This window comes from Giraffa tippelskirchi, chromosome 3, assembly GCF_054371585.1.
Source record: "Giraffa tippelskirchi isolate mGirTip1 chromosome 3, T2T-mGirTip1v1.2.pri, whole genome shotgun sequence".
NCBI lineage: Eukaryota > Metazoa > Chordata > Mammalia > Artiodactyla > Giraffidae > Giraffa > Giraffa tippelskirchi.
Genome location: NC_137277.1, coordinates 122,429,606 through 122,454,164, shown reverse-complemented (window position 1 = coordinate 122,454,164; position 24,559 = coordinate 122,429,606). Strand labels below are relative to the sequence as shown.

At 35.8% G+C, this 24,559-nt stretch overlaps 1 protein-coding gene across 26 annotated transcripts in view; it reads right to left on the bottom strand.

The window, feature by feature from the left end:
* ZRANB3 (zinc finger RANBP2-type containing 3) overlaps window positions 1–24,559 on the bottom strand; it is a 270,266-nt gene that overhangs the window by 120,351 nt on the left and 125,356 nt on the right. For 16 of the 26 annotated variants that reach the window (XM_081579194.1, XM_081579188.1, XM_081579182.1 and 13 more), the window contains one exon: window positions 1,241–1,419. In XM_081579194.1, coding sequence (XP_081435320.1) covers window positions 1,241–1,419 — 179 coding nt within the window. Of the gene's footprint in view, window positions 1–1,240; window positions 1,420–2,405; window positions 2,616–24,559 lie in introns of all 26 variants that reach the window. The other 10 variants (XM_081579196.1, XM_081579200.1, XM_081579192.1 and 7 more) reach the window with 2 other exon arrangements.

The following is a 24,559-nucleotide window of genomic DNA, read 5'->3' as shown; positions in this document are numbered from 1 at the left end:
ACCTAGAAACTCAATGTTATTAATATTAAAATTGATTGGTTTATTCCAATTGCTGGAAAACAAAATGAGAAAAAGATTGTAACTATACTATGATTTTAGAATAAGGACTTCAAACAATCACAAAACAAATATTTTCAATACAGAAAATATTAAAACTATAAATTGAAATTATAAAAAAGTAAAACTTCCTAACATTAATTTTGAGTTACACATAAAACTTACATATAAACTAACAACTTAGAAGGCAAAACCTTCCATAGTTGCTGATAATAAAAGCTCACAAACTTCAAGTTAATCACTGAAAAGTTGGAAAATTTATTTTTGAACTTCAAAATAGTCAATTTAAAGTATATACAAAGTAGGTATATTCATATGTTTCTAAAGCATGTATATTTTACATTTTAAAAATATACCATAAAGGAACATGTAACATTAACTACATGGTTGGTTTTTGGATAGGTAATTCATATTTTAAAATGGAAAATTAAATTCTCTACATTACTTTCTTATGGGGAAACAATGGAAATAGTGACAGACTTTATTTTCTTGGGTTCCAAAATCACTGCAGATGGTGACTGCAGCCATGAAATTAAAAGACACTTGCCCTGTGGAAGAAAAGTTATGACCAACTTAGACAGCATATTAAAAAGTAGAGACATTACTTTGCCAACAAAGGTCCATCTAGTCAAAACTACGGTTTTTCCAGTAGTCATGTATGGATGTGAGAGTTGGACCACAAAGAAGGCTGAGCACTGAAGCATTGATCCTTTTGAACTGTGGTGTCGGAGAAGACTCTTGAGAGTCCCTTGGACTGCAAGGAGATCCAACCAGTCAATCCTAAAGGAAATCAGCCCTGAATAGCATTGGAAGGACTGATGCTGAACCTGAAGCTCCAGTATTTTTGCCACCTGATGCAAAGAGCCAACTCATTAGAAAAGACCCTGATGCTGGGAAAGATTGAAGGCAGGAGAAGGGGATGACAGAGGATGAGATGGTTGGATGGCATCACTGACTCAATGGACATGAATTTGAGCAAGCTCCAGGAGATGGTGAAGGACAGGAAAGCCCGGTATGCTGCAGTCCATGGGGTCACAAAGAGCTGGATATGACTGAGCAACTGAACAACAACAACATTGCTTTCTTAATTTTAAATTTTGCAATATTTCATTCCAAACACTGATATACATTAATTATATACAGGAGTGCTTTTATTCTTAAAGATTAAAAAAGTTGTTCTTACCCAACATCAGTTTTATTCTGGATAACATTGATTTCTTCAGGACTCAGCTCTGGGATCCACTTCTCTATTTCTTCAGTCCAAGGATACCTCAGAGATGAAGGGACCACTACTAAAAGAGGCCATTCCTCCTTATAGAAGTAAGCAATGCCAATTGCCTGAACTGTCTTTCCTAGACCCATCTAAATTATAAACAAATAAATAATGTTCAAATATTAAACATTATTAAACAAATTTATTAAACAAATTACTATAAGTTTTTAGTCCAAGAGCAGTTATACTACTAGTTACCATTTCAAAGTTTTAAGGCATAACATTCAAGTACAGAGTCAAAAGTTTTCAAAGTTGAAACAAGATCCAGATGAAGATACATTTTTTCTATCTTGTATTGTAACAACAAATTGAGGATAAGTTAGACAGGACATGGGAACAGGTTAAGGGAACTTAGGAATGGACACACATGCATACACACATACAAAAAGCACAACCTACACATTTTATTATAGAATTAAATAATTTAACATCTTAATATTCTATACCTCCTTGCAAGAAATAGCACACAACCCAACCTTTAGCTCCACAGAGTCAAATTTAAGATTTACCTAATGATAAATCCTAGCTCTAAGAGAAAAGAACAAGCTTTTACAAAACTTACTTTTGTAAATCTGAACCAAAGAGTGATTACGTACCATTAGATATGTTTCCTAGTCGTTGAAGCCTTCCAATCCTCTGAGCTGAAACCCACTTAAATTAGGTTCTGGGACCAACTTACTTTCAAGGCAGTAGATATTTAAGATTTGAGAGATTCTTTAAATCTCTTAACAATTTAAGAGATTTAAGAATCATCACCTGACTTGGGATCGTAAGTGTTGCTTCTTTCCTGCAACAACTCTGATCACTGGCACAGTTCTAGGAACTGAGTCATGGCTTTATTTTGTGTGTGTGGACCATACCACAAATCTGTGCCATAGTTGTGAGTTCCTGGTTTTGCTTCCTTTCAAGGTTTCATAACTCATTTTCTTAATCTCAGTGTCTCTAGAAATAGAGCTCTCTTTTCTTCCACAATATCTTAGGGAATAGGATTCTTTCTTTGGGACTCAGATTCTACCACCAGGTCCTTACATTTCACTTGCTGCTAAATTTACACAGTATCAAAAGAGCTGCCTACCTGGACTTTGGTGCATTTCACTTAGTGTGACTAACAGTGTTCTGTGTTGGCCTGCCAGGCACCAACTGATGAACCAGTGTTTAAAATTTCCTAATACTGTCTGCTCCTGAGATCAAGGATGTAGGTCTTCCCAGATACTATAAAACGTAGAGAAAAACAGGCAGGACATTCTGAGATAAGCAGGAGCAATATTTTTTTTCAATATATCTCCTGGAGTAATGGAAACAAAAGCAAAAATAAACAAACAAGACCTAACTAAACTTAAAAGTTTTTGCACAGCAAAGGAAATCATAAACAAGATGAAAAGACTATCTACAGAATGGGAGAAAACAACTGCAAACAATATTACTGACAAGGGACTAATTTCCAACATACACAAAAACAACTCGTTATGTTTCAATATCAAAAAGACAAACAATCCAGTCAAAAAATGAATAGAAGATCTAAATAGACATGTCTCCAAGAAAGACATATAGATGGACAACAGACATGAAAAGATGCTCAACATCACTAATATTAGAAAAATGCAAATCAAAACTGCAATGAGGTATCACCTAACACTACTCAGAATGGCCATCATGAAAAAGTCTACAATGAATAGATGCTGGAGAGGGTGTGGAGGAAAAAGGAACCCTTCTACACTGTTGGTAGGAAAATAAATTGGTGTAGCCACTATGGAAAAGAGTATGGAGGTTTCTTACAAAGCTAAAAATAGAGTAACCATATGACCCAGTAACATCACTCCTGGGCATATATCTGGAGAAAACTGATTTGAAAATATACACACACCCCAGTGTTTACAGCAGCACTAAACCCAATTAAAAACCAAATCAGTCTCCTTTCCTTGGAGAGCAAAGGAAAGTCATGTCTTACTATATATCAATAAGCAGGCATTGTGATTTAAACGAAAAGTTTTCCTTGAGTTTTGTAGCTTGAGCAAGAAATTTCAGAATCTGACTACCTCGGAATCACTGAAAAGAACAAATTTCTGAATCTGCATAAATGATCAGATATCAGAATTATCTGAAGATAATACCCTATCCTGGTTGGACAATTCACCTAAAAAATGAGATTCCAGTCTGTTTTTATCTAGTTATCTTTCATGGAAACAACCCTAAATTCATCATCTCTGTTAAAGATCATGTAGTTAAATGAATAATGGTGATTTCTAGAAACTAGAAACATTTACCTATACAAAGTAAAGCAAGCAAAGCAATCAGTTGCTAATGTTCTTAAGTATTTATTTTTCAGGTATTTGCTGTTGGTTGTTCCTTTTTTGGGTACCATCAGTACAAGATAGTTTGACAGGACAAATTCAAACAAAACATGATTCCAAGTTAAAAAATAAAAGTATATTAATGTAGTCTCATGTTCCCATTAAGGAAAGAAATGATCCATAGCATAGAATAGCTATATTTTAGATAAAATTTATCAAAAGGAAAATAACTGTATGAAACTATTTTTATCAGAGTATAAACTTTCAAATTATGTACTTAGGTTTCAATATTTTGCAAATAAGTTTAAATAGCCTAACATTCAGTTATAAAAGCAATAACACACTTCAAGTAATTTAAGCATAAAGAAGTAACCCCATTCAAAAGGTGGTTCAAAGCTCTTGGCTTTAACTACCATAGAATTTGTTAAAGTAGAATAATACAGTGTTTCACAACAATTAAGCCTAAATCACCTATTTGGAACAAAATCCTTGACTCAATAATAATACAGTTGTTTAGGTAACTACATAGGAAGAATTATAAAGAATATACTAATTTCAAGAGAACATTTTATCAATATTTTCAAAATAATGAATCACTGTTATACTGGGGAGAACAATTTTACATTTTCTAAATGTCTTTTTCCATAAAATTATTAAGATCAACTAAATAACAATGGTCCTGACATTCTAATGTCTGTTTCATTTTTTTTTCCATTATGATAGCTTTTATACAGAAATTGTATACAGAAGATGCCTGGTGATTGAAAAATTTTTGAAACATAAAATTTTGCCGATTTTCAAGTTATAAGCAGCTTGTAGCTTTTAGGGTTGAGATGTGGATTGTCTTTAGAACAGGTGGTCTATTTGTTCTAGAAGATACCCCATTGGAGGACCCTTTTAGGTGTGTAGATTTAAAATTTTAATGAAGAACTAAATTAAAGAAATCCACATAGAAAAACATGAGACTGAAATCCTGTGTTGTATTATTTATTATTGCTAAGGAAGTATATGTTTTAGCAGAACTATTTAAATATTCTTAATTTTTTTTCCTACATAGAGGTTTAGATGATATATCTGAAAATTATTGTTTATTTTTAGACAAGTGAGAGTGACTGTGTGTGTGTATTTATTCATGTGCTGTCTCACAGGGGACTAGGAGCAGGAAACAGACCATAGGAATATGGACATGCAGGTCTGATCTTTACTCAAGAATGAAGAGGCTACACTTTGGGAACTGTGCTGTCACACTTTCCTCATGGTCAGGCTCTTCCTCATGAATGGAAGGAAGATTTTCCCTGAAGGAATACACTAGGATCACGTGAGGCTGGAAAGGAAGTGGGCCTTAGAGGGCAGCTTGTTGTTGTTCAGTCACTAAGTTGTATCCGACTCTGTGACTGCATGGACTGTAGCACACCGGGCTCCTCTGTCCTCCACTATCTCCTGGAGTTTGTGCAAATTCATGTCCATACAGTCAGTGATGCTACCTAACCATCTCATCCTCTGCCTCCCCCTTCTCCTTTTGCCTTCAGTCTTTCCCAGCATCAAGGTCTTTTCCAATGAGTCAGCTTTTTCCATCAGGTCAGGAGGATGGGGCAAAAAACTTCTCTCTTTAAAGACAGGACAGTGAGTTGAGGATGAACCACGTGAGTTGAACTCAAGTTGGCTTTACTCGAAAGCACAGCTCACTGAGGCCCATGAAGGGGATAGCAAAAAGTGATGCCTTGAGAAGGCTCTGCAGTGGACAGAGTGGCTGGATCTGAGCAAATGACTTTACAGGTTTATAAGTGAAAGTTGCTCAGTCGTGTCTGACTTTTTGCAGCCCCATAGTCTATACAGTCCATGAAATTCTCCAGGCCAGAACACTTGAGTGGGTAGCCTTTCCCTTTTCCAGGGAATCTTCCCAACCCAGGTATTGAACCCAGGTCTCCCACATTGCAGGCGGATTCTTTACCAGCTGACCCACAAGGGAAGTCCAAGAATACTGGAGTGGTAGCCTAGCCCTTCTCCAGGGGATCCTCCTGACCCAGGAATCGAACCAGGGTCTCCTGCATTACAAGCAGATTGTTTACCAACTGAGCTATCAGGGAATACCCTTAAATGTACTTTAAGGACACCATTTCTGGTGTTGGTAGTTAATTGCTACAGACTTAAAATTGAAGTTTTATTCTAATCAAGTCTCTAGGAAAGTTTTATTAAAAGTCACAGCTTTAGAAATGGGATAAAGTATCTATCAACAGATAAATCTGAGTGAAGGGTATAAGGATGTTCTTCATACTATTCACATCCTTGTAAAGTTGAAATAATTTTCAAATAAAAAGCTAAAAAAAAAGCTAATGCTCTACAACCTATTATCAGTTGTGCTGGTTGGAAGAACAAGAGTACTCTACCTTTTTTTTTTTAATTTTTCTACTTGAAATATAATTGCTTTATAATGTTGTGTTAGAGTCTGCTGTACAATGAAGTAAATCAACTATATATATATACATATATCTTCTCCCTCTTGAATTCCCTTCCCATCCCACTCCATCTAGATCACCATAGAGCATCAAGCTGAGTTCCCTGTGTTATACAGCAGTTTCCCACTAGCTATCTATTTTACACATGGCAGTGTATATATGTCGATGATACTCTCTGAATTTGTCCCACTCTCTCCCTCCCCCACCTCCCATGTCCACATTTCCATTCTCTATGTCTGTATCACTATTTCTGGAGGGCTGTCCTATATTTTAAAAGAAGTGGTCAAGAAGAAATGATACTAACCTATTCTAGACAGTACTAAAAGAAGAAAAACTTCTAAATTCTCTTTAGATTATTTAAAAAATTGAGCATAACATGGATACTAAAACATTAAAGGCAACACAAAAGATAATCAAAGATCAATTTCACATGTGTGCATTGGTGCAAACGTTTGAAGTAGACTAAGAATACAGAATTCAGTAGACCAGTAATAGAATAACATGACCAAGAGGACTTTAAGTCCAGGAATAAAAAATCTTTTTGGTGTAAGAAATTCAGTTACTATAATTCACATTAATAGATCAAAGGGAAAATGTCATATGGTAATCTTTATATGCTGAAGAGGCAACTAAAAATGTGACTTTTAATTCTTGATAAAGCTCTTTTTTTATTAACTATTAATAAAAGGAAAATCTCTTCATATTAAGAAAAATACATATCTCAACCAAAAAGGCTGTATCATGTTTAAATGAGAAAAAACATTTCCATTAGTATCAGAAACAGGAAAAGAAAATGAGTGCTGTAAGTATTAGAACAGATGGGCAAAAAGTGTATTAGTTACAAATGATGTGACTATGTACACAGAAATCAAAATAATCAACAGAAAAATGATTACTACTATTGGTAGTAATACATAAGTATTAGCTAAAAAATTTTGGTAAATAGCTTCTTCCAAAATACAACAAAAAAGTCTGGTCCTTTGGAAAGAATATTCAAAACAAAGCAATGAAATAGAGGAGAATGTAAGAACAGGACAAATATGTGTGGTAACTGAGGATATAATAAAGGCAGCATTTTGAAAAAAGTGGTTTATTCAATTAATGATGTTAGGAAAATTGGTAAATTAAAGAAATCTGAATATGCCCCAAATTATGCCTAACATAAACTCTATTTTCAGCTGAAGGCAAATAAGAAGTAGTAAATGCAGAAAACGCTTCCTCTTTTCCACCTAAAGGCAGGAAATAAATTCTCCTTCTGGCCACAGACTCTTATCACTCCAGGAAGAAACCAGACGAATCTACAAACAAACCTCATTAAACTAACCCTTATCTTCCTAGTTATATTTTCACCATATACCACCCCTAGCCCAAACCCTGTTGCCTCCTCAATTTTTCACAAATTTACTGTTTCATTGTCTAAAAGGTATATCAATTTCCTGTTCTGGTCACTTCAAGTCCTCATTTTCTTGTGATGGCCCTCAAGTACATGAAAAAATTCAGCATAATTTGCATACCTTGCTGTTATCCAATCTATCTTGGTCAGTTTAATTTTCAGACCCAGCCAGGGACCCTAAGAGAGTCAAGGAAAACTTTTCATTTCTCTGCACTAACCACTTGGAGATGTAATAAAAGTAGGTCTTTGCCTCACCCTCACTAGAAGACAGTTTCCAGAAAGATTAAACATTTATGTACTAAGAAGGAACAAAGAAAGGTAATAGAAAAATATGTGTAGAAATAAAAACAGAGTAGACACTTTAATTCACTATACCAAATCCAAAAATCATAAAGGAAAATACAAAGAGAACTACACGGAAACAAAACAACAACAACAAAATGTAATACAAATGACAAAAGGCCAAGTTCCTCAATTTATAAAAAGCTTCAATCAAAAAGGGAAAGAAAAAAAAAGACAACCCAATGGAGAAAAGAACTGAACAACCAACTTATATATGTTAAGTACACTTAACAACCATCAAAAAGTGCCCAAGGTCACTCATACTTAGGGATGAAGAAACCACAACTTTGAGAACCCATTTTTTCACCTATAGAATAAGATGGACAAAAACTAAAGACATGGAAACAGTGTTGGAGAGAGTACGAAGCAATCTGCACTTCTATACAGCTGTGGATCTAAACAGTGATGTGACCATCCAGCAAGTCCAATAATTTCAGTTTACCCAGGGCTATGCTTGCATAGTACACAAACTCATTAAAGAAGAGATTGGTTAGAGAAATATGGTACCTCCATATAATGAGACATTATGTAATATTCTTATATGGAAAAACTGGAAAGCCATAGGATGCAAATACTGTACTGAAAGAAAAATAGTATGGTGAGTATTATCCAGTTAGTACTGAGAAAGGAGAGAGAGAAAGAGAGAAGAGAGAGGGGGGAAGAAAGGGAAAGAGGAAAGAAAAGGAGGAGGAAGGATAGGAACCATTGCTAGCATAACCATCGGAGGGAGGGCCTGCAGGGTAGGACTGGAAGGAAAATACTGACTTTGAGCTTGTATTAAGTCTTCCATGCAGTGTACTTATCCCCCTGAATAAATATTACTTGGAGGGGGCAGTAAAGAAGAGACAGAAAAGTTCTTTTAAAAATAAGCAAGAGTGGGAAGGAGTCAAGATGGCAGAATAGGAGGACATGAAATTCGTCTTTCCTCTTAAGTATATCAAGAATACATCTACAAATGGAACAACTGCAGAGGGAGAAATACTCCAAAACTCATTCTAAGAGGTCACCATCACCTGGATACCAAAACCAAACAACGATATCACAAAAAAAAGAAAATTACAGACTATTACTACATTTGAACACAGACGCAAAAATCCTCAACAAAATACTGGCAAACAGAATCCAACAACACATTAAAAGGATCATACACCATGATAAAGTAGGATTCTTCAACATATACAAATGAATCAATGTGATATAATATATTAACAAATTAAAGAATAAAAACCAAATGATCTTCTCAATATACACAGAAAAAGCTTTTGGCAAAATTCAGCACCCATTTATGATAAAAACTGCAGAAAGTAGGCACAGCAGGAACCTACTTCAACATAATAAAGGCCTTAAATGACAAGTTTAGAGCAAACATCATTCTCAGTGGTGAAAAAGTGAAAGCATTTACTCAAAGATCAGGAAAAAGACAAGCATTCCTACTCTTTGCCACGCTTACTCAACATAATTTTGGAAGTCCTATCCACAGCAACCAGGGAAGAAGAAATAAAAGGAAAACAAACTCAAAAGGAAGTAAAACTGTCACTGTTTGCAGATGACATAGTAGTATAAAAAGAAAATCCTAACGATGCCACCAAAAAACTACTAGAGCTAATCAATGACTCTGATAAAGTTGCAGGATACAAAATTAATGTACTTCTATGCCTGGAAAATCCCATGGACGGAGGAGCCTGGTAGGATACAGTCCATGGGGTCGCTAAGAGTCGGACATGACTCAGTGACTTCACTTTCACTTTTCCCTTTCATGCATTGGAGAAGGAAATGGCAACCCACTCCAGTATTCTTGCCTGGAGAATCCTAGGGACGGCGGAGCCTGGTGGGCTGCTGTCTATGGGGTTGCACAGAGTCGGACACGACTGAAGCGACTTAGCAGCAGCAGCATGCACTAACAACAAAAGATCAGAAAGAGAAATTAAGGAAACAATTTACCATTGCAACAAAAATAATAAAACTACCTAAGGAGGCAAAAGACTTGTACTCAAAAAACTATAAAACACTGATGAAAGTAATCAAAGATGACACCAACAGACAGAGAGATGTATCATGTTCTTGGATGGAAAGAATCAATATTGTGAAAAATGACTATATGACCCAAAGCAATCTATAGGCTCAATGAAATCCCTATCAAATTACCAATGACACTTTTCACAGAACTAGAACAAAAAATTGTACAATGTGTATGGAAACACAAAAGAACTTGAATAGCCAAAGCAATCTTGAGAAAGAAAAGTGCAGCTGGAGGAATAAAGTTTCCTGACTTCAGACTGTACTACAAAGCTATGGTAATTAAAACATTATGGTACTAGCACAAAAACATAAATATAGATTAATGGAAAAAAATGGAAAGCTCAGACATAAACCCACACACCTAAGGTGACTTCATCTATGACAAAGGAGGCAAGAATATACAGTGGATAAAAGACAGTCTCTTCAATAAGTGATGCTGGGAAAACTGAACGCTATATGTAAAAGAATGAAACTAGAACACTCCCTAACACCATACATAAAAATAAACTCAAAATGGATTAAAAACCTAAATGTAAGGTGACACAATATAAAACTCTTGGAGGAAAGCTTAGAACATTCTTTGACATACATCATAGCAAGATCTTTTTTGACCCACCTCCCAGAGTAATAAAAATAAAAATAAACAAATGGGACCCAATTAAAGTTAAAAGCTTTTGCTCAGCAAAGGAAACCATAAACAAAACAAAAAGACAACCCTCAGAATGGGAGAAAATGTTTGCAAACAAAGCAGCAGACAAAGGATTAATTTCCAAAATATACAAATAGCTCATGAGGCCCAGTATATAAAAAAAAAAAAAAACAATAAAAAAATGGGCAGAAGACCTAAATAGGCATCTCTCCCAAAACATACAGCTGGCCAAGGGGCACATGAAAAGATGCTCAACATCATTAATCATTAGAAATGCAAAACAAAACTCCAATGAGGTATCACCTCACAGTGATCAGAATGGCCATCATGAAAAATCTGCAAACAATAAATGCTGGAGAGGGTGTGGATAAAAGGGAATCTTACACTGTTGGTAGGAATGTAAATTAATACCACCACTATGGAAAACAGTATGGAGGTTCCTTTAAAAACCAAAAATAGAACTACCATAGAATCCCAGCAATCGCACCTCTGGGCTTATATCCAGAAGAAGAAGAAGAAGAAGAAGAAATAACCTCAGTCGTGTCCGACGCTGTGTGACCCCATAGACGGCAGCCCACCAGGCTTCCCAGTCCCTGGGATTCTCCAGGCAAGAACACTGGAGTGGGTTGCCATTTCCTTCTTCAATGCATGAAAGTGAAAAGTGAAAGTGAAGTCGCTCAGTCGTGTCCGACTCATAGCGACCCCATGGACTGCAGCCTACCAGGCTCCTCCGTCCATGGGGTTTTCCAGGCAAGAGTGCTGGGCTTATATCCAGAGAAAGCTCTAATTCAAAAAGATACATCCACCACAATATTCATTGCAGCACTACTTACAATATCCAGGACATGGAAGCAATCTAAATATCCAACAACAGATGAATGGATAAAGAAGATGTGTACACATATGCAATGGAATATTACCCAGACATAAAGAGGAAGAAAATTCTGTCATTTGCAGAGACATGGATGGCCCTAAACACTGACATACACAGTAAAGCAAATCAGAAATAGAAAAACAAATATCATACATTAATACAGAAATGGGGAATCTAGAAATGTGGTATAGATGATATTATTCACAAAGCAGAAATAGAGACACAGTGTACATTAAAAATGTATGTATACCAAGGGAAAGGGTAGAGTGGAATGAATTGGGAGATTGGGATTAATATATATATACTACAATGTATAAAACAGATAACTAATAAGAACTTACTATATAGCCCAGGGAACTTCACTCAGAACTCTGTGGTGACTCAAATGGGAAGGAAATCCAAAAAAGAGGGGATATCTATATCTATAAACATATATACATATATATTAATATAGCAGTGTAAAGCAACCATATTCCAATTTTTTTTAAAAGTAAATTAAAAAATATGCAAGAGACCATTTGAGAAATATAAATTTCTGAGTATTAAATTGGTAATGTTTATGCCAACATCTGAGCATCTACTATGACTTTCTAAAAAAGTCACAGTATACTGAAGTACTGCCACTTTTAGGTGGAGTGATAGGGTGGTGAAGGAGGGAGAGGGTAAGGGTAGAACGGGAGAGGAATGAGGAAAGGGAGAGATGTGAACTAAACACATGTATTTACGTGTAAAATGAAAAAAGTCCTTTTCCAAAAGAAATATTGGTCAAACCCACACTCAGGGAAAAACGAAGAAGCAAAACGAAGAAGTCTAGGGTAGTGTGTTTCATCCTATTTCTGATGATGATTATTAGGTCTAGACTCAAAGTAAGTCACTTTTCCTTAATATGCTTGGATTTTCAATATGTAACAGTGTGGCAGCTATGTATTATAATACTCATTTCAAGGGAATAAGTGGGAAAATGTATAAGGAATAATTGATGTTTCCTGGGAAAAAAACAATTTGGGTCAATAAAAAAAACAGTCATGATGTTTTGAACTGAAAAACAGAATGAAAAACAATTAACATAGACTATAACATTTTAGAAGAATTTCAAGTTATAGTTGTATTCTGGGAAGCAATCTGTTCATACCATATTCAAAACCTTCACCACCCCAAAATAAGCCTCTTTGGAATAAGGATTATTTTGAGCTGTATTTTTGAGAAACAGCACACATAGGAGAAGCTTTGAAGTTGAAGTAGAAGCTACCCTTTTGAAAGGAAAATTTACATTTATAAAAGAGATCTCTATTTTTAAGGTATCTCCCTCTTAATATCTGGAATAGAGGATCACTCTAAAATTGTAAGACACTCTTGCAATGGCGAAGGCACTGACTGAAATCCATCTAACAAATCTTACCCTTGTTAACCATGCTTTTCTTGGAAACTCCCTATTACCCCTCTTCCCCGTCCCTGGCCCCTGTCATAGTTCCTTTGTGTTTAGCTGAACGAGGTATTTAAGGTGGTGGTTTGAGTCATTTAAAGAAGTTTACTCATTTCCTAAGTATCTCCCTTGTATATATGTTAATAGACTGATCTTTGTTTTTCTCTTGTTAATCTGTCTTTTATTACAGGGAGTCTCAACCAAGAATTGAAAAAGGTAGAAGGAAAATTATATTTCCTCTCCTACATTCATATTTAATCTTGAAATGATCACAAGATAGTAAAAATGAGATAACTTTAATGTAAAATGCTCACAAATATATGTATTATCATTCAAACAGTAGTACTCCTAAGGTAAAATATGTATTACTAAAAGACCATGATAGAATAATATAGGTTGGTAACACTAAGTAGTTCAGAAGTAGATTTTTCATGTATTTTTCCTATCTTTAAAAAACCTGTTTTGTAAAATCAAAATTAGGTGAGCAAACTCTAATAAGATTCTTTTCATTTTCTCCATATGTATTACAGGAGAAGGCAATGGCAACCCACTCCAGTATTCTTGCCTAGAGAATCCTGTGGACAGAGGAGCCTGGTGGGCTGCCATCTATGGCATTGCAAAGAGTCAGATGCAACTGAAGCGACATAGCATGCATGCATGCATTGGAGAAGGAAATGGCAACCCACTCTAGTATTCTTGCCTGGAGAATCCCAGGGACAGAGGAGCCTGGTGGGCTGCCGTCTATGGGGTCGCACAGAGTCGGACACGACTGCAGCAACTTAGCAGCAGCAGCATATGTATTACAGGATTAGTGCCTTGGCAATTTCTTGAAAGTGAGAGCTCAACACAACACAAAGAACACAATTACAGATGCTTAGGGGAATAAAAAGAAAGAAAAGAAAAGGAGGAAGAGAAAAAGTGAACCCATCTTTTGTTAATGTTCTAGGTTCTTAAAATCTATTAAACTTATGAATGGTTTGTATACTAATAAAAATTTAGACTTCGAGGCACCAAATTCCCAACCCTGACTTAAAAGAACTGGACTTTTAAAATAAGGACCCCTAAAACAAAAAAATAAGGAGCCCTAACGTGATTCTCATATGGATGGCTCTCAGGCTGCATTTTGAGATCAATTACTCTAAAGATTAAATGTCAGAAAAAAATATCAGAGTGTTTTGCCTAAGTTTTTGCCACATTCTACTAAGAAAAAAAAAAAGAGAACGAGAAACCAAAATTAACACTTTCAGGACTTCCCTGGTGGGTCTAGTGGTTACAAATCCACCTGCCAATGCAGGTGACATGGTTTCAATTCTTGATCTGGGAAGATTCCACATGCCATGGAGCAACTAAGCCCGTGGGCCACAAATATTGAGCCAACGAGCCCTAGAGCCTGTGCTCCACAACAAAGAGGACCCACCACAAGGAGAAGCCTGCTCACCACAACTACAGAGCAGCCCCGCCAGCCACAATTAGATAAAGCCCTGCAGCAACAAAGACCCAGTGAAGCCAAAATTAATAGATTTTTTTTTAAATAAACACTTTCAGGATTTTATTCTTGAACTTATTAATTGCTGGGGACTCTTGTTCCTTAACTGATTTTCAACTACATTTCTGAGGCAGTATAAACACAGTACTTTCTATTTCACTATAATATACTATACAGAGTAAGTTTAAGAAACACAGAATTTGGCTACTAACTTCACAATCTATTTAGATTAATCTATTAAATGTATGATAAACTAACAATTTAATAGAAAAAGATTAATTTGAGAAGTTTAATACAGGCTCTGAGAAGGAATCTAATTTGTGTATTAATTTAATTATTTCAGGTAAACAAAGCACTATATTTAAGCCAATATAAACAAAACTTAACTGTCTTTAACCACTGGAGGAATAAATTAACTTACATCACTAAAATTTACATTTGTAACGAACAGAGAAATAAAAGAGTGCATTAAAGAAAAAAAGTATGAAAAATACAAAATTATCCATGTTCTGTGAATATGCTGATCACAAACGTAAACAATAGGGTCTTTCAAAAGTATATGAAAACAAAGACTAGGAAACAAAGGACAGACAGCGAATATCTACACTTGGCAAGCTGGTTGTTGCCAATAATGATCACAAATCAACTCAGCTAGATATTTGATAAAAGAAAAATTAGTAAGTCTTTTGCTTGGGTAGTGTAAATAATTACAGCATTGTGTTTTGCATCCTTTTGTTATGTGGCAAGACTATAATTAATTTGAAGACAACATCAGAGTAAAGAACAAAGAACCTCATATTGAAGTTCTGATAGTATATTAAAATAATCTTTTCTTCAATTATATAATGGCATAAACATCATGCTGGAAGTGAAGTAAATAAATAAGGTCACCACTTATTTCTGACAAGAAGAAAATTACTTTTGTTTTCAAATAAGAAATTATTGTAAATCAATCAAAAGTTTCAGACAAAATTTTTACAAGGTTATTAGAATGCCTTCAGTTGAACAAGTACTTGTATTTTATCTGTCATTTCTTGTGTTGACACATAACAATCACTTTACAACCATTAGAATGAACCTGAAATTTCAACCCAGAAATTTTTGAAGTAATTTAAGCAATATCAGAGATTCACTACTCAGATTCAGAACTGAGACTCATTTAAAAATGGGTCTTTACATGTATTACAAAGGAATTACACAGGAAGTCTTCATAAGATAAGGTTTCACTCATTGGAAAAGACTGATGCTGGGAAAGATTGAGGTCAGGAGGAGAAGGGGGCGACAGAGGATGAGACGGTTGGATGGAATCACCAACTCAACGGACATGAGTTTGAGCAAACTCTGGGAGACAGTGAAGGACAGGGAAGCCTGGTGTGCTGTATTTCATGGGGTCATAAAGAGTCAGACATGACTTAGCACTGAGCAACAACAAACAGGAAGTCTTTCTAAGATAATTTTTTTTTATTTTTTAAAGAAAAGTAAGAATAATAAGTGGTTACATAAAATGAAAAGAAAACAAGCAAAAAGAAAACAAAATGCTAACCACATCTTCTACCAGTTGCCAAAAATGCCACTAATGATTGAAGACAGAGCCCTAAGGAGTGAGGTAGATAGCTTTCAAAGGTTAAAAAATAAAGGATGATCACAAAAGCCTGAGGTTAGGCATTATTTGCTGGAAAGGAAATAAGAATGTGAATCATATAAGGCTGCAAAATCAATCTGTCATTCTAAGAAAAAGACATGGGATGTTACCAAAAACAAAAATTGCAGTTTAAACTGACTTAGGCAGTAAAGAAAAACTCAGGACTCTTAAGGAATAAGAGAAAATGATGAATGTTTTGAAAACATTAAATAATGAAAAATTAATTTTTGTATGTTTAGAAAATCTTTAAAGAGATGATTTGGGGGGCTAAAAATCAACCATATCACATTAAGGCAAAATTTCCTGGGTTCAAATCAGTTTTCTCCACTAGAGTAGAATCTGTATAGGTTGTTTCAGTGTTAGAGTTACAGATAATTTCTTCTACAATGCAATGTCACATGAACCCCAGGGAAGTATTATAGCAAGGTGAAATATTTTTGATTTCTGACATTTTTATTATATAGGGATGCACCTTGTTTTCCCAATATAATTAAATATATTATTGGATAACTTCACTCTTCTTTCTCTTCTGTCTTCTATTAGAACTAATAATGGCTCCAAATTTCTTAAATGAATCTATGTACAGAATATGCTCAAGAGTGCATAGCCTGTCAATTATTACTTAAGGAATTCAATTTTAATCCATAAAAAGAAATATGTCAAAATTATGATAATGGCAACATATCCTAGTCACAGTCCTCATTTATTAAATATTATCATGTCAAAATAAAAAATTGACTCTGGTTTTATAGAACCAGTTGACTAGAGAAAATGTAATATATCTGAACTTTAGAAATTTTAAGGAAATGTTATCTAAGAAAATCTTCCTAAGACACAAAGTCAAACTGGCTTTAGAATCAAAATAAATGCTACTTGCAAAGTACTAATAACTGTAACAATAAAAAATAATAAAAGTTAATTTTTTTTAAAAATTATTTATTTTTAATTGAAGGAAAACTGCTTTACAGTATTGTATTTGTTTCTACCAAACATCAATATGATCAGCCAAAAGTTAATTCATACGGTGAAGTTACATTTGTTAAGGAAAATTAAAATACAATGAAAATGTTGGAATAAAATAAATAATCCAGGAGTTCCTGGTGGCTCAGTGGTGAAGAATGCACCTGCCAATGCAGGAGACCTAAGTTTGATCCCTGGTCCAGGAAGATCCCACAAGCCATAGAGCAACTAAGCCATGTGCCGGAACTACTGAGCCTGTGCTCTAGAGCCCAGAAGCCCCAACTACTGAGGCCATGTTCAGCAACTACTGAAGCCCATGCACCCTAGAGCCTGTGCTCCACAACAAGAGAAGCCACCACAATGAGTAGCCAGAGCACCACAACTAGAGAGTAGCCCCTACCTGCTGCCACTAGAGAAAGCCCATGCATAGTAACAAAAACCAAGTGCAGTAAAAAACAAAGAAAAAAAGTTTTTAAGTAATACATGTTAGGAATTAATGGCAGAATTTTAAAGTAAGATAAACTCAATTGTTAAGTTGATATATTATGAAATAACCTAAAATATAAGGATCCCTGGTAACTCAGATGGTAAAGAATCTGCCTGCAATGCAGGAGACACGGGTTTGATCCCTGGATCAGAAAGATCCCCTGGAGAAGGAAATGGCAACCCCCTCCAGTATTCTTGCCTGGAGAATTCCACAGACAGAGGAGCCTGGTGAGCTACAGTACATGGGATCGCAAAGAGTCAGACATGACTGAGTGACTAACCTAACCTAAAATATGGACTTTAAAAAAAAGTATACTGAAAAGTGATGGAATAACTGATAATATTACTTCATCTATCTATTCTAATATTTGTCATTAATACCCTCAGTACTAATATTAACAAAATACATAAAGAATCATTTCATTTTACATGTAAACTCACACAGGACAGGAAAGAAAAATGTCTTGGAGGAGCAAAAATGAAGAGTAAGAAGGAGACACATAACTTAGAACAGTGTAAGAGATTTAAGTAAAGGGCCTAATTTGACTCAGTAGTTGATAATCTTGAGTTAAATTACGCTTAGTGGCTCAGACAGTAAAGACTCTGCCCACAACGTGGGAGACCCACATTCGATCCCCAGGTCGGGAAGATCCTCTGGAGAAGGGAATGGCTACCCACCCCAGTATTCCTGCCTGGAGAATCCCATGGACAGAGGAGACTGGCAAGTTACAGTCCATGGGGGCTCAAAGAGTCAGACACGACTGAGCGAGTAACACTCTCATGCTTAGTGTACTAAGTTTAAAGAAGCAGGAATATATAGAAAGCATTTGAAAAAAAGACTCTTTCTTTCAAATATTATGACAAAAATAAAATTGAATGCCTCACTGTCCTAAAAACTTTTACTCGGGAAATATGTCATTTAAGCTTAAATACATAAAATTTTAAAAAGCAGGAAATTATTATTATTAAAAATATATTGTAGCAAATTCCCTGGTGGTCCAGTGGTTTAAGACTCAGTGCTTTCACTGCTGTGGCCCAAGTTCAATCTCTGGTTGGAGAACTAAGATCCCACAAGCCACATGCCATGGACAAAAATATGCATATATGATATAGTAATTTATACCAATGTTATTTGATATATTTATAATATAAATATTTATATATTTTATATTATACAGTATATAGTATGTATCAATATATAATATTAATTATAATAATATATTAAAATAAATTTTATATTATATTTTATATATTTTAATATGCTTTAGTATATATATTAAATTAGTATATATGCTTTTCTTTTTTTTGTTAATGCCTTAAGTTTATTTAATTTTCCCTGGTGGTTCAGACAGTAAAGAACCTGCCTACAATGCAGGAGACCTGAGTTCAATCCCTGGATGGGAAAGATCCCCTGGAGAAGGGAATGGTTACCCACTCCAGTATTCTTTTCTGGAAAGTTCATGGACAAAGGAGCCTGGCGAGTTATAGTCCATGGGGTTGCAAAGAATCCTCAGTCATGACTGAGTGACTAACACTTTCTTTCACTTTATTTACAAACATATCTAGTATGGTGAGTTTAAGACAGATCTTTGTTCAAAATGACTACACCTCTTCATATGTGTTCCATGGATTGTTTTTTAAGCAGTTGGTGTCTTACTACAAAGAAAGGTGCGGCAAATCCAGATTCAAAGTACAAAAGAATCATAACTAGTAACTACCACTTGTTTTCCACTAAAAATAGTAAACGCTTCTCTTGGCCCTCCTCACTGTAGTTTTTCTACAGATCACAAGCGTTGTGAACCTCCCAACACAGCGCTGTCAGAAGCTCTGTGAAAGGCACAGACGCTGAAGGTGGAAGAAATGGCAGCAGCACACCAAGCCTTCCTTTCCTCACAATCTTGTTCCCTGGTGTCTAGTTTAACTTTCTGAATTAACTTTATAGCTTGAGAGAAGGAGAATGTGATTAAAACTTGCAGAAAATGCCAGAGTGACTCATTCTATTGAAAACTTGTGGATCCCTTATGAGTAAACTTAGATAAAGGTTAAGAAAGATACACATTTCATATCACCAATACAGAACAAGAAGACACTAAGAATAAAGAAAAGCAGTTTTTAAACTCTTAAAAAAAGCAATGTAAGCCATTTTCAAATAAAACATTACATAGAAACTCAACATTGATCAAATAGAAAAAGTGAGGTAATTGTAGCTGAAGTAAGGTAGAAACTTTGTAGCATCACACCCCCAAGTCTCAACCTCAGTTCTGTGAAATATAACTCACAAACCATGGAAGGTCAAAAAACTCGTCGATTTTCTTTTTCCTGTTTAAATGCTGGTTTTATACTTAACTCTTCTATAAGATCCACTTTAAATCTACCTCCTTCACAAAGCATTCTGACTTCCTCAAACTGGAATTAATGTTTCCTTCCACAAAAGTACCCGGAAGTTACACTGTAAACTTAATTTCTAACATTCCCAGTATCCTACATTTTATATGTATCACACAGAGACACACACCGAACACTCATTTCCTGATTGTAAGTTTCTCTGAGAGTGGACATGTTTTAATCTACATTCATAATAACATGTCAAACAGAAGAGTGAAGTTGCTCAGTCGTGTTCGACTCTTTGCGACCCCATGGACTGTAGCCTACCAGGTTCCTCCATCCATGGGATTTTCCAGGCAAGAATACTGGAGTGGGTTGCCAGAAGACCCTCAATAATAGATAACACTGTAATAACCCAGCTGTGCAAAACAGCAGGAGCCCTGAACAAAACTACATCCCCTCTCAAAGAACTCAGGGTAAACTTCTTAAAAATTGAAAAGGCAATCAGTTGCATTCATACATTTCAAGTGTTCAAGAAAAAAACAATTTCAGATGAACTGCAGAAAAACAAGACAACCCCTTGCTGGACACTTTTTTAGTTGATTTTTTTTTGGCCACACCATGTGGCATGTGGGATAGTAGTTCCCCGACTAGGGATCAAACATGTGATCCCTGCATTGGAAGCGCAGAGTCTTAACCACTAAACTTCCAGGGAAGTTCCTGTGCTAGTCATTTTAAAACACTTAAAGGAATATTTTCTCCATTAACTCCATGCCAAGAATAACTGGAGGTGGATAGTAGTGAAGTGTGGACCTAATTTAAAGTACTGGTTACTATAGATAAGATGCCCCTCTTGTTAAGATAAAGAGATGTTTATCTGAGATGAGCCCAGAAGGTCTCAAGTCAACAACAATTAATGATACAAAAGTTCTGTTTTCTCTCTTCTTCACTCATTCAGAAGGCATTAACTGGAAATCCACTATTCCCTAGACACTGCTAGGTACACATGGTTTGAATCCTAGGAGTTCCAATATTTGGGAGAGAACTAGATAATACGGTGTAACATGATTCAAACAAAGTAGAAGTGAGGGGACTTTCTTGATGGTCTAGGGGCTAAGACTCTGAGCTCTCAATGCAGGAGGCTGGGGTTTGATCCCTCGTTGGGGAACTACATTCCACATGCCACAAATAAGAATTTGCATCCCCCAACTAAAAGATCCCACATGCCACAACTAAGACTCAGCACAGTCAAATAAATAAATAATAAAAATAAAATAAATTTTAAAAATAAATAGAGTATAAGCGAGAGCCATAGGAACCAAGAGGCTCAAAGACTGGTGATACAGATGTTGAAACAGGAAGTGATATCTGAAGAGATTTTGAATTAGATTTTTGTTAGATGAACTTGGGGAAAGAAGAGGACACAAAAGGAAAGGAATTAATCAGAAAAAGAACAGCATATATAAAGTTAACAAAGTGTAAAAAGTCATGGTGTTTGGGCATTGAAAAGGGGAAAGGACTATCTGAGATATATTCCATCTTTTCCTTCCGTAACTAATTTCATGAGACAAGTATTATCTCCAATTGTACCCAAAGAAACTAAGGCTCAGAGAGGTTAACTGTCTAATACAACCCTGGTAACAAGTGGTAGATTTTATAATAGGTAGGAAGTTGGAAGTATCACCACAATTTATGCCAGAGAAGAGCAGAAGAGAATGTAAGACATGGGTAGCAATTACATTGTGAAGTGCTTTATTCTATAGGCAACAGGAGGAAATGGAGAATTTGAGGAATATAACTCAAGCAACAAAGAGTAGCTATTTTCATTTAACTCAGCTTTGATCTTTGTAAAACAATGGGAACACTTCCAAACTTATTGTACAAGGTCAGCTTTATCTGAAACCAAAAACAATGATATTAAATTAAACACACACACACACACACAAACAAGAGATCAATACTCTGTAGATACACAGATGTAAAAATCCTCAACAAAATATTAGCAAATCAACTCTAAGAATGTATAAAAAAGAATTATATACCATGACCAAGTAGAATTTATCCTACATATGCAAGACTAGTTCAACATTTAAATATGAATAAATGTAATCCACTAAAGAAATAGACTAAAGAAGATAAAACCATATAACTTTATCAGCTGATATAAAACATGCAGTTGATAAAAATCAAATCCCAATCATGACAAAAGCTCTCAGAAAACTAGGAAGCCAAGGGAATATCCTCCACTTAATTCTTTGGAGTTATAAAGAGTTATCTACAAAATACCTACAGCAAACATCATACTTAATGGTAAGAAAACTGGACATTTTCTTTCTTAGGCTGAGAACAAGACAAGGATGTCCTGCCTTACCTCCTATTCAACACTGTGCTAGAAGAAATAGGTAGTACAAAGATAAGAAAAGGATATGAAAGGTATATAGATTGTAGATATGATATGATATATATAGAAAACCCAAAAGACTCCATGAAAACCTATGAGTGTTAATAAACACAAGCAGTTAAGATACAGAATACAAAATCAATACACAAAAATTTGTTGCATTTCTATTACACTAACAACAAATTGGAGAAGGCAATGGCAACACACTCCAGTACTCTTGCCTGGAAAATCCCATGGACGGAGGAGCCTGGTAGGCTGCAGTCCATGGGGTCGCTAGGAGATGGAGACGACTGAGCGACTTCACTTTCACTTTTCACTTTCATGCATTGGAGAAGGAAATGGCAGCCCACTCCAGTGTTCTTGCCTGGAGAATCCCAGGGACGGTGGAGCCTGTTGGGCTGCCGTCTATGGGGTCGCACAGAGTCGGACACGACTGAAGCGACTTAGCAGCAGCAGCAACAACAAATTACCAGAGAGAGAAATAAGGGGGAAAAAACCACTAATGACATCAAAATGGATAAAATACATTGGAATAAATTTAACCATGGAGGTGAAAGATCTTTACTGTGAAAATTACTAATACATTGTTGGAAAAATAGAAGACACCATAAAGAGGAAAGATATTGCATGCTTAAGGAGCGGAAAATTTAATATTGTTAAAATGTCCATATTACCCAAAGTAATTTAAGATTCAGTGCAATCCTTATCAAAATTACAATGGCATTTTTCACAAAATAGAAAAAAATAGAAAATTTTCCAAAAATACAAAAATTCACAAAAATTGTAAAATTTGTATAAAACCACAAAAGACCCTGAAAACCAACGCAAATCATGAGAAAGAACAAAGCTGTGGCATCATGCTCCCTGATTTTTATGGCATCTGGTCCCATTCAGTCAGTTCAGTTCAGTTCAGTCACTCAGTCGTGTCCGACTCTGCGACCCCATGAATCACAGCACGCCAGGCCTCCCTGTCCATCACCAACTCCCCGAGTTTACCCAAACTCATGTCCATCAAGTCGGTGATGCCATCCAGCCATCTCATCCTCTGTTGTCCGGTTCTCCTCCTGCCCCCAATCCTTCCCAGTACCAGGGTCTTTTCCAATGAGTCAACCCTTCGCATGAGGTGGCCAAACTATTCGAGTTTCAGCTTCAACATCAGTCCTTCCAATGAAAACCCAGGACTGATCTCCTTTAGGATGGACTGGTTGGATCTCCTTGCAGTCCAAGGGATTCTCAAGAGTCTTCTCCAACACCACAGTTCAAAAGCATCAATTCTTCGGTGTTCAGCTTTCTTCAAAGTCCAACTCTCACAACCATACATGACTACTGGAAAAACCATAGCCTTGACTAGATGGACCTTTGTTGGCAAAGTAACGTCTCTGCTTTTTAATATGCTATCTAGGTTGGTCATAACTTTTCTTCCAAGGAGTAAGCGTCTTTTAATTTCATGGCTTATACTTTCAGATGACCATTACATCTGGTCCCATTACTTCCTGGCAAATAGATGGGGCAAAAGTGGAATCAATGACAGATTTTACTTTCCTAGGCTCCAAAATCACCATGGATGGTGACCACAGCCACAAAACTAAAAGATGCTTATTCCTTGGAAGAAAAGCTATGACAAAACTAGACAGAATATTAAAAAGCAGAGACATCACTTTGTTGACAAAGGTCCCTATAATCAAAGCTATAGATTTTCTAGTAGTCATGTTTAGAGTTGGTCCATAAAGAAGGCTGAGCTCCAAAGAATTGATTCTTTAGAATTGTGGTACTGGAGAAGACTCTTGAGAGTCCTTTGGACTACAAGGAGATCAAACCAGTCAATCCTAAAGCAAATCAACCCTGAATATTCATCGCAAGGACTGATGCTGAAGCTAAAGCTCCAAATACTTTGGTCACGTGATGAGACAAGCCAACTCATTGGAAAATACTCTGATGCTGGGAAAGATTGACGGCAAAAGGAGAAGGGGACTACAGAGGATGAGATGGTTGGATGGCATCACCAACTCAGTGGACATGAGTTTGAGCAGTGTCCAGAAGACAGTGAAGGACAGGGAAGCTTGGCATGTTGCAGTTCATGGGGTCGCAAAGAGTGGGACAAGATTTAGTGACAAACAACAAAAAGTGATAGTAATCAAAGCACTATCGTATTTGCATTAAGACAGACATATTGATCAACGGGACAGAATAGAGCCAAAAATAAATTCATGCCTATATGATCAACTAATTTATAATAAAGAAACAAAGAATACACGGAGGGGAAGGGTAGTCCTTTCAATCAACAGTGTTGGAAAAAATGGACAGTTACTCACACACACACAAAAAATTAGTTTTTGACCACTATCTTACACTACACACCAAAGTTAAGTTAAAATGAATTAAAGACTTAAATGTAAGATTGGAAACCTTAAAACTCTTTGAAGAAAATGCAGGGGGATCAGTCTTGCCTATGATTTGGAATTTGACATCAAAAGCATAGGCA